Genomic DNA, 14,524 nt, shown 5'->3' on the forward strand with positions numbered 1-14,524 from the left:
GGATTGGAGAGAGTTTGGGGCCATCTATGGAAACAATCTACCAAGCCTGGAGAAGTGCAAGTCTAAATGCACTCCCCCAATTCTAAAACTTTTTATTATTATTATTTCCCCTTTCCTCCCAAATAAGGTTTGGTTAGTTCCTCCCAGGACACAGTGGAGGCTAGGCAGATCTTCCCACTCTGTACCCCAATCCCAGTGAGATATCCTCCAGGCTAAGCCAGTATTTTCTCCTGCTGCTCCCACCTACCTGTGCACACTTCTAGGCACACACAGAGATGCCCCATGTGGGCTTCATGGCCTGTACCTTGGAATAGGTGGCATTAGTGCCTGCACTCCAGACTTTAAGCCAAAGAGGACAATGCCCTAGAACTCCAAGATGGTGGTCCGAGATTCTTTAGTTTCCCTGCTCTTTTTCTACCTACCTTCAGTTTAGCCACTTCATGGCCTGTAAACTAACCATGCTTAGCAGGTGGGACCTGGGAGTGCGCGCCACCTATTGGCCATCAAGGGGCCAGCAGGAACGAGGATTCAGAGTCCTCGAGAGTCCCTGAGGGTCTCTCTGGTCTGGGTCCCCCGCCACGCGGAGGGGAGTCTGCTCTTGCCACCGACTTTAAGGGCCCCTCCACCTTGGTGGGGAAGAGTTGCCCGGCTGGGCCCTCCCCTGTGCCCCCGGCTAGAAGCAGGCTCTTGCTAGTGGATGGAGCTGTCCATTCAGCTCTTTCCCCTCAGCGAATGGACTAGGGTCTGAAGGAAGGGGACGCCGCTCAGTCTCAGGGTCCTGGGATCAGAGGGGAAAGACGAGGGGTAGCTTTTGTTTTGGGAGCAGGGGCGGTGGCGGCTAGCTTTTCATTTTCTCCTTTGGAGATCACCACCCTGGGGAAAAATTTGTCAAGCTTCCTCTCTCTCGGTGCCCTGGAGGGCCTGCTAAGAACACGATCCCCGCAATCTCGAGTCCACTGCAGCCCGCAGGTCGGGCTTCAGGCCCCCTCCTCCTGCGAGCCCCCATTCACTTCGAGCGTGGGCGGGTCGGAGCTCAGCTGTTCCGAAATACACACCCACCGGCAACAGCAGCAACACACCGGCGAACGACACGGCGAGTTGAGCACCCCAGCGCCCCCCCACCCCGCCCTCCGGCCGGCCCGCACGCGCACTCTCCCCGCCGCTGCCCGCCCCCTTCTCACTGCCGGGACGCGCCTCCCTCCCGCAGACCAGCCCCGCTGCTCCGCCGTCCGCCGACTCCTGCTCCGGCCCGGCCGAGTCAGAGCCGGAGCATGGAACCCGAGGAGCCCCGGGAGACCCGAGAGGCCGGGCCGGGCGCAGAGAGCACCGCGGCCCCGCGCTGGGAGGAAGCCAAGACTTTCTACGACAACCTCGCGCCCAAGAAGAAACCCAAATCGGTAAAGGCAGAGCATGGGTATGGGGGAAGGCTGGTGGGATGATCACCGGGAGAGGGGTCGTCAGCCCTCTGGAGAGGGACCCGTGGTGCCCCTCCGAGAAGGGCACCTCTGCAGCACAAGAATACACCAGGCCGTTGGCGCTGGCTTGGGTTTATTCTGGGAGCTCCGCTCGGGTGTTTTTTCCCCCGGGGTTCGGGTTCCACGCCAGATCCCCCTCCCCCACACTGTCATCAGGGCCCAGCTCCGGGCCGCGGCCCAGCCCCTCCCCGCTCGGGCAGCCTGGAGCGCACGGACAGCACTTGTTGGCAAAGCCGGTCCGCTGCGCCTGCGGGAGCGCCCTGGGCTCAGGTAACCCGACTCTGAAGACCCGGCTCCTTGCTGTGCGCTCCGATGTCTGCCATCCGGGCACCAGGCTTCGGACCCGAGCATCTGCGTTTGGGGACTCGGAGTCCTACCCTCCCCATATCTTAAGGAAAAAACAAAAACAAAAGCAAAAAACAACTGCACTGGGATCTGCGCTCAGGGCTCTGCGTCCCTGGTTCTGGGTTCCCAACGCTGGACTATATGCTCCAGCTCCGGGCTCTGCTCCCCTCGTAGGCTCGCTGACATCAACGTTTCCGCCACCCGCGTGGTCGTCTCAGTCCTCCGGTACTCACACAGAGCAGAAATCTCCTGTCCCCATTGGACAAGTTCATGATGCCCTGGTTGGTCCCTGGGCCTTGCTCACTCCAGCTTCCCAGATCTCAGAGCCTGGGATAGGGACGGAGGATAGAAGCTGGCTCTGAGCATCCTCCATTGACCTTAAAGCATCCTGCTGCTTCTGTCAAAGACCCTTCCCATGAGGCCCACCTTGTCAACAGTCATTCCCTGCAACATCTGCAGGCCTGCTTAGCACTGGGGATTGAGAGATGAATTAGGCTGAGTCCCTGCCTCAGGAGCTCACAGAGACCCTGGACGTGGAGAGTGCTCAGGTGAAAGAGAGTGCTAGTGGGAGCTTAAGGGAGGGAGTGGCTGTCAACTAAGGAAGGCTTTTAAAGGTGGTGTTTGAGCTGACCTTAAAGCCTGAATAGGCAGGCTTTCCAAGGCAGAGAGGGAAACAGGATGGGTAAAAGGCACGATGATGTCTTTGAAACTGAGTGAGAGAATGCAGGATCTTTAGGAGAAGGGCTGGAGAGAATGCCGGTGACCCACAGAAGGCCTTGAGTGCCACGGTAAGGAGTCTGGACCTTATTCAGTAGGGTCACAGGTCTTAAAACTAGGCTCCATGAAGCCCCATGTTTCAGGGGGTCTGCACACATGTGAAGTCAATTCATTTTCTTTCTTCCCCAAACTATTTTAAAAAATTATTTATTTATTTAGTGGGGGGTTTTCTTGGGGGGGGAGGTAATTAGGTTATTCATTTAACTTTTTTTTTTATAGAGGTACTGGGAATTGAATCCAGGATCTCACGCATACTAAGCATGTGCTCTACCACTGAGCTATATCTTCCCCCCTCAAACTATGTTTTAACAAGTAAAAATATGTAATAAAACTCAACTCACTCAAAGGTGTTATTGGACATTTTAGCACCTTGGAGACTTCTAACATATTAACTAATGCTACAAGTTGATTTTTTATTTTATTAGCAAACCTCAGTATAAAGCTTTTCCTGTGATTTATTTTAATAGAAGAGTAGTATCTTGAGATTGCCGAAAATTGTTGCTGTGTCTCCTGAAACTTGTAGTTTAAAATAGAACAAAACAAAAAACCTCTTACCATTTGCAACCACTTATTGGTGTGAATCAGGGTGTTCTCGATGCTATGCAAAAACCAACAAACGCAGAAACAAATTGACTAGACGATGAAGCTTAAATCTGCCCTGGCCTCCTAAACCCCTAGTTTCAAATTTGTTATCACCCAAACAACTGTGTTGTTTTCTTTGGTTGACATTACAATAAACATATTGTAAACATGTAATACATTTGAATTTGTAAAGTAAATTTATACCAGTAAAATATAGTACTATATGGTTTACATATTGGGGTTCCCCTCAGTTCATTTGCATAAAATGTCAACCTACTTTAAAAAATATATGAAAACTATTATGGAGCTATTGTAAGATTTTTCAGCAAAGGATTAACTTGGTCCATTTTACCAAGGGTGTGTGGTGGATGAATGGGTTGGAGAGGGCGCATCTGGCAGCAGGCAGATCAATGAAGAGGCTGGTCCCTGCCTGAGAAGGAAGCTGGGCTAATGTCACCACCTGGGGGATGGAAAGGAGGGTTTGGATGATGGGGACGAGGGTGGTGAGTGGAGCACAGGAATCTGTTTCCTCCCCAAGCACCAAGGAACCTGGGGGCTCGGGCCCAATCATCAGTTATGACCGCTCGGTCCGCCCCTGACCCTGGCTGTTCTCTGGAAGGCAAGGAGACTGGCGGCTGCCCAGCCCCTACTCCTTCCTGCAGTAACCCCTCCCCCCACAGGCTATTTCAGGGTCTTTGGGCCTCCTGGGCCCCATTAGGGCCTGGCCTAGGGTTATTCTCATCCCCAGGAGCCTGAGTGAAATATTTAGCCTCTGAAGGCCTATAAGAGGCCCTCACCTCAAGAGGTCAGGTGACTTTTTCAGTCTAGACCTGTCTGGTTCCTCTCTCCTCCAGCAGCCCTTCTCCCTTTAAGTCCTTCTAGAAATAATAGCTTTTGGCTATGCTCCTATCTTGGGCCCAATACTAGAATCATGTCAGCCTAAATGAGAGCTCCCCAGGCAGGCTGGGTGGGGCTAGACTGCCCTCCATTATCCTTCCACCCCTGTCCCCTAAACCAGAATAATACCTGGGCCCCCCAACCCAGCCAAGTGGAAGCAGAGAGAGCTGGCAGGACCCTGGCTCCCTGGAGCCCAGTGTTCCCAGGCTGAGTCCCTGGTCCGGGGTAAGTGGCTTTCTGACCAAAGACTCAGTCTGGCATCTGGGCTTCTTTCTGATTTCTGAGGAACTGGTGGCCCCATCTGCAGTGAGGTCCAAGGGGGTCTCTAAGTGCCTGGCTTCTCCCCAGTTCTGACCAGCCCCTTTCGCCTGTTCTTCGCCTCTGCCTGGAGCCAGGACAGGCCTCTCCTCTCTCCCAGCTGGGATCCGTATTTCCCACAGCAGCTGACTCCCTCCATGCCCTTAGACTCCTCTTCACTCGTACAGTGTCAGAGCAGGCTGAGCGGGGAAGCAGGGTCCTTCCTGAGGACCTCCATTCTTGGGGGAAATGTGAGCCCTGCCCTTAGAACCTCAGTCTGAGGACATGGTGCCCCTCACCATTTTTCCCAAATCTGGAAAGGAAGGGCCATGTGTAGGGGGAGTGTCCCAGGGCACTACCTGAAGTAGCAGGGGTTGAGGTCTTCTGGGAGTGATTGGAGGGGTATATGGTGGTGGTGGGGGTTCTACTGTGTAGACAGAGACCAGACTAGAGGCCGGAGACTTGAGATCCTATCCTGGCTTTGCCTTGACTTTCCTGTATGACCTAGAGTAATACTCAGCCCCTCTCTGGGCCTATTTCCCCATCTGTAAACAGGAAAGTGGAGACTCCTGGGACCAAGGCAGCTGGGATAGTTTTCTCACAATGGCCAGAGGTGGGATGGGATGGGGTCTGGGCAGGTCAGCCAGAGAAGGCCCAGAACGAGGCAGTGTGGCAGGGACTGTGGGACAGAAAGTGAGAAGCGAGACCTTGGCTGGCTGCCTGGGCTGGAGCGGCCGGCTTGGGAACCTGCCTGAAGGGGTTGGGAGGGTAGTTGGCTCTCTGTCCTTGAAGAGGTGATGGGCCTGTCCCTGGGGCAATAACCCAGGGGAGCGAGGCAAGCTCAGCTCCTGCTCTGAAGGCCAACAGGCTTCCTGGGTTTATAAGAGTGGGTCTGCCCACTCCTCCAACCATACCCTTAGCATCCCTGGCCATCCCTCTACACCCCTTTTCTTTAACTTTCCCTTGCTTTCTTCCTCCTCACAGTGGCTGAGGGGGTTGGATGGTACCCAGCCCAAGGATACACAGACACATGGGGGTGCTTGGCAGCTGGGAGAGGCACTTGGGCTGAGCCCCAGAGGACAGACACCTGTTCTGCCAATGCCTTATCCTCACCCTGCTGGCCCTACACACCATCTTGATTGGAGTAAACGTCAAATGCGAACTGAGGTCTGCCTCATGAACTTGGGGACTCTTTGGTCTTCCATTCTTACTTTGAAATTCTAAAGTTTCATTAGCCACTAGCCATTCATAGATACTAAAATTTAAATTGATTAAAATTAAATACAATTAAAAATTCAGTTCCTTTGTCTCACTGGGTCACATTTAAGTAGCTCCCTAGTCACATGCAGCCACATGGAGAGACGGAGAGCACCAGGCATTTCTGTTATCACAGAAAGGTCTGTTGGACTGTGATCTTCAAAAGGATGCACAAATCTCTGCCTTGGGGGTACATCACAAGCCCCATAGGGGCAGGGATCACACCTGTATGGTTTCCTGCCATGTCCCCAGCATAGTGCCTGTCACGTAATAATCACTCAATGTTGTCAACTGATCAGGACCCAGGCTTGACTCTAGAGAGGCAATGGGGTTGAGTGTATGGTCCGCAGGTCTCTCAGGAGCAGGCCTGAATGTGAGGTCCATTTTTGAGTCCTGCCCCCAACTTGAGCCCATTTCCTCATCTGTAAAGTGGGAACCGTGGTCCCAGGGCTGCTCAAGTCACAGACATGTGGTGGGACTCCGAGTGTCTGTGAGGCCCTTGGGGACCCGCATTCTGGTCTTCCCCAGGGATTATGAAGAGTCCAGCTGCTGCCAGTGTTGGCGTTCCCCTCTCCTCATTCCACTGGAGGTGCTGAAGGAGTTCTGAGTGCCCCCTGGGGCCCTGAAAGGCCTTCTACAATCTAGCACCTGCCTACTCTTCCAAACTCAACTGTACTTATATCCCCAAAGCTCTGCTCACCTTTGTGAAGGCCCAGTGCATGTGCACACCCCCTCATGCCTTCCTTCATCCTGCTGCTCCTTCAAGGCTCTGCTGAAATGCCTCCCTCTCCCATGACAACTTCCTCTGAGCCCTGGACATTGAGACTTTGCTTTCACTTGTGTTCTAGCACTCATTTCAGTCCCCTTTGCCTCTCTGCTTACCCATCTTTCTCCTCTATCAGCCTGTGACTCTGAGGTCAAGAGCCAAGTCTCTACCAGGACCATTCCCAGGCAGAGCCCAGGTGCTGAGCACAAAGAACCAATGAATGTTTGTCAAATTTGCATCAATGAAAACAATATTCTCTGAGCACGTACTGTATATATCAAGCAATTGAACAGTTGAGGGCACTGCAGTGGAGTTTCTAGTTCATGTTAAATTTGTTATGGCAAATACTGTTTCTCATTAAAATACATTATTTAAAATGTTCAGAGACATTAACTATTTACTGAGCACTTACTATGTACTAGACAGAGTTCTGAGCACTAGAGATACAATAAATGAACAGGATCGTCCTGGTGCCTGCTCCCTGAGAGCTTAAGCCTGGCCCCTGCCTCCAGAACTCTGTCTGGAAATACAAGTAGTTAAGTAAACCATTATAATTTAGTGTTAAATTTTACTAAAAAAGAAATCCAAAGGAAAGGTAGCAAGCCCATGACTACAGGTAAGAGAAGGCTTCCTAGGGATGGCATTAGTTTGAGACCTGAAGGTTGGCTAGAAGTTAGGTGGATGGAGAGTCAGGGAAAGAGCAGATCACGTAGAGGAAACGTCATGTGTAGAAGCTCAGAGAAGGAGGGGAGGGTGTGCTTAGACGTGAGAAAGTTCAGATAGAGCAAAGTGGGTTAATAGGAAGGGGAGAGTGGAGAGAGAGGTAGGGGTCTGTTATAAAGGGCTTCCTGTTTCATACTCAAGGCTGCCGACCAAAGTGTGAGAAGAGTGGGCACCATTGAAAGAGGGTAAGAAGGGGCATGATCAGATCTGAGCTTGAGAAAAATCCCCTGACAACTATAGAGACCCCAGATTGGTGGGGATGAGAGATGGTGATGGACTGGACCATGGTAGGGAAGACAGAAAGAAGTGGATGCATTCTAATGGAGTTGATAGGTTTTGGTGATTGAATGATGGGGGAAGGGAGTTGAGGAGGAAGGAAGACTTGAGGTTGAATTCTGGGCCTCTGGCCTAGGTGATGAGTGGATGGTGAGCATAAGGAAGTGGGGAGGGAAGCAGGTTTGGGGGTGGAGAGAATGCTGGGACTTCAGCCTTGGGCATGATGAGTTTGAGTTTCTGTTAGTCAACTGGGGCAGTTAGATATATGAGTCCGGAGCTCAGGAGAAAGATCGGTGCTGGAGACAGATGTTCTTACATAATGGTCATGTTTCTAGGAACATTTCTTCCTCAGGACGTGTAGCTCTCATTTTATAATGGAAACCATCTTGAGCATCAGTCATACTTTGGGTGTATACACTATGTTCATTTTCCTGTTATGTCCAGACGGCCCAGGAGATTGCAAACGCCCCAGGGGCATGTGCCTCCTGTCAGATTGTCCTCCTCAGTAGGGAGCCATCATCTTCCTCATTTCCCAGCTGGGGCCTCCACAAAGGGTCCTGATCTAGGTCTGTCTCTGCCCAAGGTGGAGCTCCTTAGGCCAGAGGCTGGATCTGGGTCTTCTCCCTGTCCCCAGTCCCCAGAGAGACTGGCACATGAGACCTGCCTCCTGAGGGATGGCCCTTTCCCCTGCACCCCTGCAGCCCAAGCCTCAGAATGCGGTCACCATTGCCGTGTCCTCCCGAGCCTTGTTCCGCATGGACGAGGAGCAGCGGATCTACACGGAGCAGGGCGTGGAGGAGTATGTGCGCTACCAGCTGGAACATGAGAACGAGCCCTTCAGCCCCGGGCCGGCCTTCCCCTTCGTGAAGGTGAGGCGCCGTTCCACCACTGGCCACACAGCGCCTTCGTGGGCATTAGATTAAAGCGCCCCCACGGGTGTTTGAGTAAGGACAGGGGGTCCCCTCTGAGTAGATGCCCCAGGAGCACAGCTTGGTGAGGGGGCAGCCATCGTGGGAAGACAGGGTCACCCCACCCTCTGGATTGATGCAGCCCCACGCCAGGGGACCAGCTTGGTATATGGAACATGGGCTGGATTTTGGCTCCCACTCACTCATTTAGTGCCGCAGCCCTGGGCAATAATTAACTCACACGACGGCAGAGATTAGGAGATAGTTCGTGTCCACTGATCTTACCCCGAGCCTGGCCCCTGACCTCCCCTCTTGTCCCCGCTGTTGGATCCCAGCTTACCCTTCCTCCCCAACCCTGGATCCCAACTCCAGGCATCAGTCCCTGGGGGTCTGAGCTGGAGGGTCCACTCTTCCATCCAGGCTCTGGAGGCTGTGAACAAGCGGCTGCGGGAGCTGTACCCCGAGAGTGAGGATGTCTTTGACATCGTCCTTGTGACCAACAACCACGCTCAAGTGGGGGTCCGTCTCATCAACAGCATCAACCACTACGGTGAGCATGCGGGTCTGGCCATGGCATGGCCCCTGCCGGACTCCCCGAGCGGGGTCCTCACCTCTGCAGGATGCAGGTATACCCACGAACCTCAAGCCCAGCCAGATGCTAGTAAACTGGCTCTTTCAAGAAAAACAAACAAACAAACAAACCAAAGAGCCCTGATTGTAGCACTGCTATCTTCAGGGTGTAAATATTCCAACCATAGCTGATGTCAAGCTACCCACAATTGAACACTAACTGGCTCCAAAAGTCCCTGGAAGTTTAACATCTGGCTCTTGCAAGCTAGTGCAAGAACTGATATTTTTAACTTTCTTTCGGATATTTCATTGTTAGTGTAAAGAAATGCAACAGATTTTTGTGTGTTAATCTTGTACCCTGAATTCATTCATCAGTTCTAATAGCTTTTGTGTGGAATCTTTAGGGTTTTCTGTATAGGGTAATATGTCATCTGCATATGATGACAATTTTACCTCTTCCCTTCCAATCTGAATACCTTCTATCTCTTTTTCTTGTCTGATTGCTGTGGTTAGGACTTCCAATACTAGGTTGAATAGAAGTGGTGAGAGTGGGCATCCTTGTCTTGTCCCAGACCTTAGCAGGAAGGCTCTCAGCTTTTCACTGTTGAGTATTATGTTGGCTGTGGGTTTGTCATAAATAGCTTTTATTATGTTGAGCTATATTCCCTCTACACACACTTTGGTGAGAGTCTTTATCATCAATGGATGTTGAATTTTATCAGATGTTTTTTCTGCATCTATTGGGATGATCATGCGGTTTTTGTCTTTGCTTTTGTTGATGTGGTGTATCACATTGATTAAGTTGTGTATGAACCATCCTTGTGACCCTGGGATGAATCCAACCTGACTATGGTGTATGATCTTTTTTATGGGTTGTAAGATTTGGTTTGCCAGTTGGCATGTTTTAATCCTAATTGCTGGCAACAGGGATGATATTCAAAATATTTAACCCCCTTGTGACATAGGTGCCGAGGAATCAGGACAGGCACCACCTATGGTCCTGGGGCAGGGTCCTGACGGGCTCCCGCTGTGCCCTTCTATTGTGGATCCTCCTGAGTGAAGAGCTGGGGTAGAAATAGGGTGACTCAGTGGGCTCAGAGAAGCAGCCATTTACCAACAAACTACATTTTACAGCCTGCACAGACATGGATACGAGGTGACTATCAGTCCAGGCTGGGAGAGAATCCGGTTGGTCCAGCTTGGGTCAGGTGCCTGCCCCTGTCCAATTAGCCATGGCCAGGAGGGACCACAAGTCATGACTGGGGACTCACTTTTGTAGTACTGTGATTCCCTGACAAGGGGATATTACTGGGAGCCAGGCAGTCCCTCCAGAGTATAAGGGATGGAGGGGCTCAGAGAGGGAGAATGCTGGCCTAAAACCACTCAGAGAATCACTCTGCTGCCCCACCAACACTCAGAACCAAGATGGCGTCCATCGGACACGGAGAAACCACTCTGAGGTGCTGTGGGTTGACCCAGGCATCACCTGGGTACTCTCTACCTCCTCCCCAGATCTGTTCATTGAGAGGTTCTGCATGACAGGCGGGAACAGCCCCATCTGCTACCTCAAGGCCTACCACACCAACCTCTACTTGTCGGCTGATGCAGAAAAAGTGCAGGAAGCCATTGATGAAGGTGAGTCAAACTGGGGAAGGAGAGTGGGGAGTCTGGCAAAGGGATTCCAGAGATGGGAGGCCTGGTCCTAAATCTCTGAGCAGGTGCTAGGGGTTGCCATAGTAACTGGAAGGGGGGTACCTTCCTTAATTCCTGCAACCTGCCCTATAAATTCTGAGAACCCCAAGATGAATGCTACTGGCAGGTTTCTTTATCAACCAACAATATATTCACTTTTCTCTTCCTCTTTCATGAGGTCTTCTGACTAGAAGCCTGGCCTTTCTCCCCGCTGATGCCTTATTTCCCTGAGCTGCTTGGGGCTCCAAGGGGCTCTCCTTCTTATTCTTCTTCTTTTTTTTTTTTTTTTTTGGAGCGGGAGGTAATTAGGATGTATTTATCTATTTATGTATTTTAATGGAAGTACTAGAGAGTACTCGTGCATCCTAAGCATGCACTCTACCACTGAGCTATATCCTCCCAGCTCCAAGAGGTTTTCTCTAACCAGGAACCAGAAGCCATTTCCCTAGACAGATATGCCCTCTGGTCAGGGCCTTGGCACTGGCCTGCATGTGTGCCTCTATATGTCTATAGTTTAAGCTCAGGCTAGGGAGCAGGGGATGGTCAGGAGGGAGGTCCAGCCCAGGGTCAGGTGGTTCTGGTTTATATTCGCTTGGTTCAGAGCTGAGGAGGTGCCTAGCCTGATGCCTAGGGCTTGGGCCTAATTATAGCACCCTTAGGCTAGCGAGGTTTCTGTGAGGCTGGCCACCGTTCATTTTATCTTGGTGCAGAGAAAGTGAGTGACTTGCCAGAATCAACAGCAAGAGATTAACTGAGGACCAGCCAAGGTTGGGGCTCTTTCCTGGCTCCTCTGTAGATCTACATTGAGGGCCCGTGAGGAACTCCTGGAAGGACAGCAGTGGCCATGGGGACCCTTCCTTCCAGCTGGGACTGACATTCAACTGGTCCATAACAGCATAACCTCCCTAGATATTAAGCTATTGAAATTCCTCCGTACTGATTGTTAAATAGCTCCTGCCCTGAGTGCTTTGAGTGCCCCTCTGTTCCCTGGGATTCCCTCCCCTCCCAGATCTTCCCTCAAAGCAGCAACTAAACAGGAAACCCTGGCATAGGCCTGGGCCCTCAGAGCCTTACTCAAAGCAAAAGCCACTGCCCATTCTTGTTGGTCAATTTTGAAATATTCTGAATATTAGCCCTCATTAGCCTGGCCCTGAGTCCTGGGTGAGGTAGGTGGGGCAAGGACAGCCTGAGATAGCCCTCTCTTGGCCCGCAGGCAGCTGAGGCGCATGTCTGGGGACCCCATTACCTATATGGAGGCAGACAATGCTTGCCTCTCTCTGCCCAGGGATTGCAGCCGCCACCATCTTCAGCCCCAGCAGGGACGTGGCTGTATCCCAGAGTCAGCTGCGCGTGGCCTTCGACGGAGATGCTGTGCTCTTCTCGGATGAGTCGGAGCGCATCGTGAAGGCCCATGGGCTGGACAGGTTCTTTGAGCATGAGAAAGCCCACGAGAACAAACCTTTGGCCCAGGTGCTACACACACTTCCGGGACCCCTTGGGTGGAGCAAGATTTCTCCTCAGAACCTGCCCTTGGCTGGAACCTGCAGTCCAGAACCAAACCCCAAATTGGACCCAGAATCCAGCCAGGTCCCCTCCTTAGACCTCCAGCCCTCCTCCCTCTCACCTGACCCCTCAGTGAGCTTCTACCCTGACTTTGAGCCCCCATCCCCCTCACTGCAGTCCTACCTGCCTCCTCTGTGAAGCCCCCATCCTCTCTCTAAGCTCGCATCCTCTCTCAAAGCCTCCACCCTCTTTCTGAGGTCTCCATCACTTCTCTAAAGTCCCCATCCCTTTCTGAAGGCCTCACCCTCTCTTTCTGAAGCTGCCATCCTCTCTGGAACCCTGCCCACTCTCTGGGATTTCCCCCACCACTCTGAGAGCGTTCCCACCCTCTCAAGAAGCCCGTGTTTCCCTCACTGGAGAAAAGGAAGGGCTGAGCTGGCACACCTTATCGGGGCAGGGAGACCAGCTGGTGTGGGGGCCGGGAGAGCCCTCTGTTTTGGGCAACACCAGCACTTCCCACTTCCTGCCATCCATCCTTTGGCCGGAGGCGCAGGGACCCTCGCTCCCCCTCAAACTGCTCGGAGTCTCCCTGAGAGCAGAATACATCCTAGCCTGGTGGAAATTCCCTGAGGTGGGACCTGCTGGGATTCTCCAGCCCTCCTGGGAGCCCTATCTGTGCTTTTAACAAAAATCTCGGTGCTCAGTAACCCAGAGCCCCTCTCTGCCAGAACTCAGCTGGCTTCACGTGTGACCCCTCAGTATTCATTTCACTTCTCTCATTGGCTCCCTCCGAAATCCTTGGGAACCCAGAGCAAAACAGTTTTTCCACCAAGTGGTAGGCAGAGCCCCAGGGGATTGTTGCTGGCTCCAGGTCACCCAGCAAGTGAGGGGTCTCCAAGATTAGAAGCCCACACTTCCTGATTTCCAGCTGCCATTACTGTGTTCTTCCTCATCACCTGGTTCTTTAGTCACATGACCTCATGACGCTTCATTGTTCCGGGCACCATAGAAAGTAAATCCTTTCCCTGGCCCTGCAGAGCTGGAGCACGACACCCTGAGCCACCTGTGTGCCCCCAGGGCAAGCTCGATACTCGGCAGTGACACATTGGTCTATCTGTCCCAGTTGTTTGCAGCTGGAGTCCATTCTGATGGAAGGGCGCCCAAGCCAGAGTCACTAAATATTTTTAATATCCTCCCTGCTGACGAACACAAAGGCCACAGTTACAGAGCTGCAGGGCAGTCACCCATGGACCTGTCCTGGTGGGCTGCTGTAGTAACAGTGGCCCTGGTATGGTTATTCTGACACAGGCATACCCAGTCACAGCTGTATGACACCCAGACCGTCCCAAGTGCCTACATTCTCATGGATGCACAATGGGGCCCAAATAGGCATAGCAGACCTGAGAGGTGAAGGGATCCGGAGAAGTTCCCTCATCCTACACAGCAAGACACTAGCACTTTGGGGAGGAGCCCAGCTGGAGAGGGGGGACATGTTTGGGAGAATGGTGAGTTCATGGTGTTCCTTTGCCTTCCCGTAGGGCCCCTTAAAGGGTTTTCTGGAAGCACTGGGTAGGCTGCAGAAGAAGTTCTACTCCAAAGGCCTGCGGCTGGAGTGTCCCATCCGCACCTACTTGGTGACGGCTCGCAGTGCAGCCAGTTCTGGGGCCCGGGCTCTCAAGACCCTGCGCAGCTGGGGCCTGGAGACGGATGAGGCCCTGTTCCTGGCGGGAGCACCCAAGGGCCCCCTCCTGGAGAAGATCCGCCCACACATCTTCTTTGATGACCAGATGTTCCATGTGGCTGGGGCTCAGGAGATGGGCACAGTGGCCGCCCATGTGCCTTACGGCGTGGCACAGACACCCCGGCGGACTGCACCTCCAAAGCAAGCCCCATCTGCCCAGTAACTGGGCCACCAGCTTCACTGGCCCACGTTGCTCCCTGTCTTCCATGTCACCACCCTGCCCTCCTGCATGTCTGCCCTCATCCCTGGGATTGAGGTACTTGTAGGAAAGTATGCAGACAGGGCCAGCATTCTCACCGGCCCTCCTTTTGGGCAAACACTGTGCCATGCTCCTGGCGAGGGAAATAGACAGCAGAGTGGCTGGGTTGCAGGGGGAAGCTGATGGGGCTGATGAGACTGAGAGTGGGAGGGGCAGAGCAGCCAAGATGCTTCAAAACAGGCTTGGGCTCAAACTAGCTCAGTGTGATGCAAGAACACTGCTTTGAGAGATAAGGGATCTAGCTTCTAAGCTCCGTCCTGGCATTGACTGCATGACTTCCCTTCATGGGCCTCAGTTTCTCCATCTTTTAGGTAGGTTTTCAACTCTTCTTTAGCTAAAGAAGCTTGGTTTTATAAGGTCACACTCTTTGAAGGAAGCATTCTGTGCCAGGGCTGCTACTGGGAGATGTGACACCTTTTACACAAATTCCAGAAGTATGCTGTCTCTAGAATGAAT

The 14,524-nt window shown here is 52.5% G+C and overlaps 1 protein-coding gene across 1 annotated transcript; it reads left to right on the forward strand.

Moving 5' to 3' along the window:
* Positions 1 to 1,271: 1,271 nt before the first annotated feature.
* NT5C1A (5'-nucleotidase, cytosolic IA) lies at positions 1,272 to 13,972 on the forward strand. The gene is made up of 6 exons (XM_006219431.4): positions 1,272 to 1,397; positions 8,097 to 8,264; positions 8,724 to 8,853; positions 10,386 to 10,508; positions 11,851 to 12,035; positions 13,607 to 13,972. Exons 1-6 carry the CDS (start codon positions 1,272 to 1,274, stop codon positions 13,970 to 13,972), a joined length of 1,098 nt encoding a protein of 365 aa, XP_006219493.1.
* The last annotated feature ends 552 nt before the right edge of the window (positions 13,973 to 14,524 follow it).

The sequence above is a fragment of the Vicugna pacos genome, chromosome 13 (assembly GCF_048564905.1).
Source record: "Vicugna pacos chromosome 13, VicPac4, whole genome shotgun sequence".
In the NCBI taxonomy this organism is placed as follows: Eukaryota; Metazoa; Chordata; class Mammalia; order Artiodactyla; family Camelidae; genus Vicugna; species Vicugna pacos.

Coding starts and splice junctions, on each gene's coding strand:
- NT5C1A (XM_006219431.4), top strand. CDS start 1,272: ATGGAACCCGAGGAGCCCCGGGAGACCCGAGAGGCCGGGCCGGGCGCA. Junction 10,509..11,850: donor GCAGGAAGCCATTGATGAAG/GTGAGTCAAACT, acceptor CTCTCTGCCCAG/GGATTGCAGCCGCCACCATC. Junction 12,036..13,606: donor AGAACAAACCTTTGGCCCAG/GTGCTACACACA, acceptor GCCTTCCCGTAG/GGCCCCTTAAAGGGTTTTCT.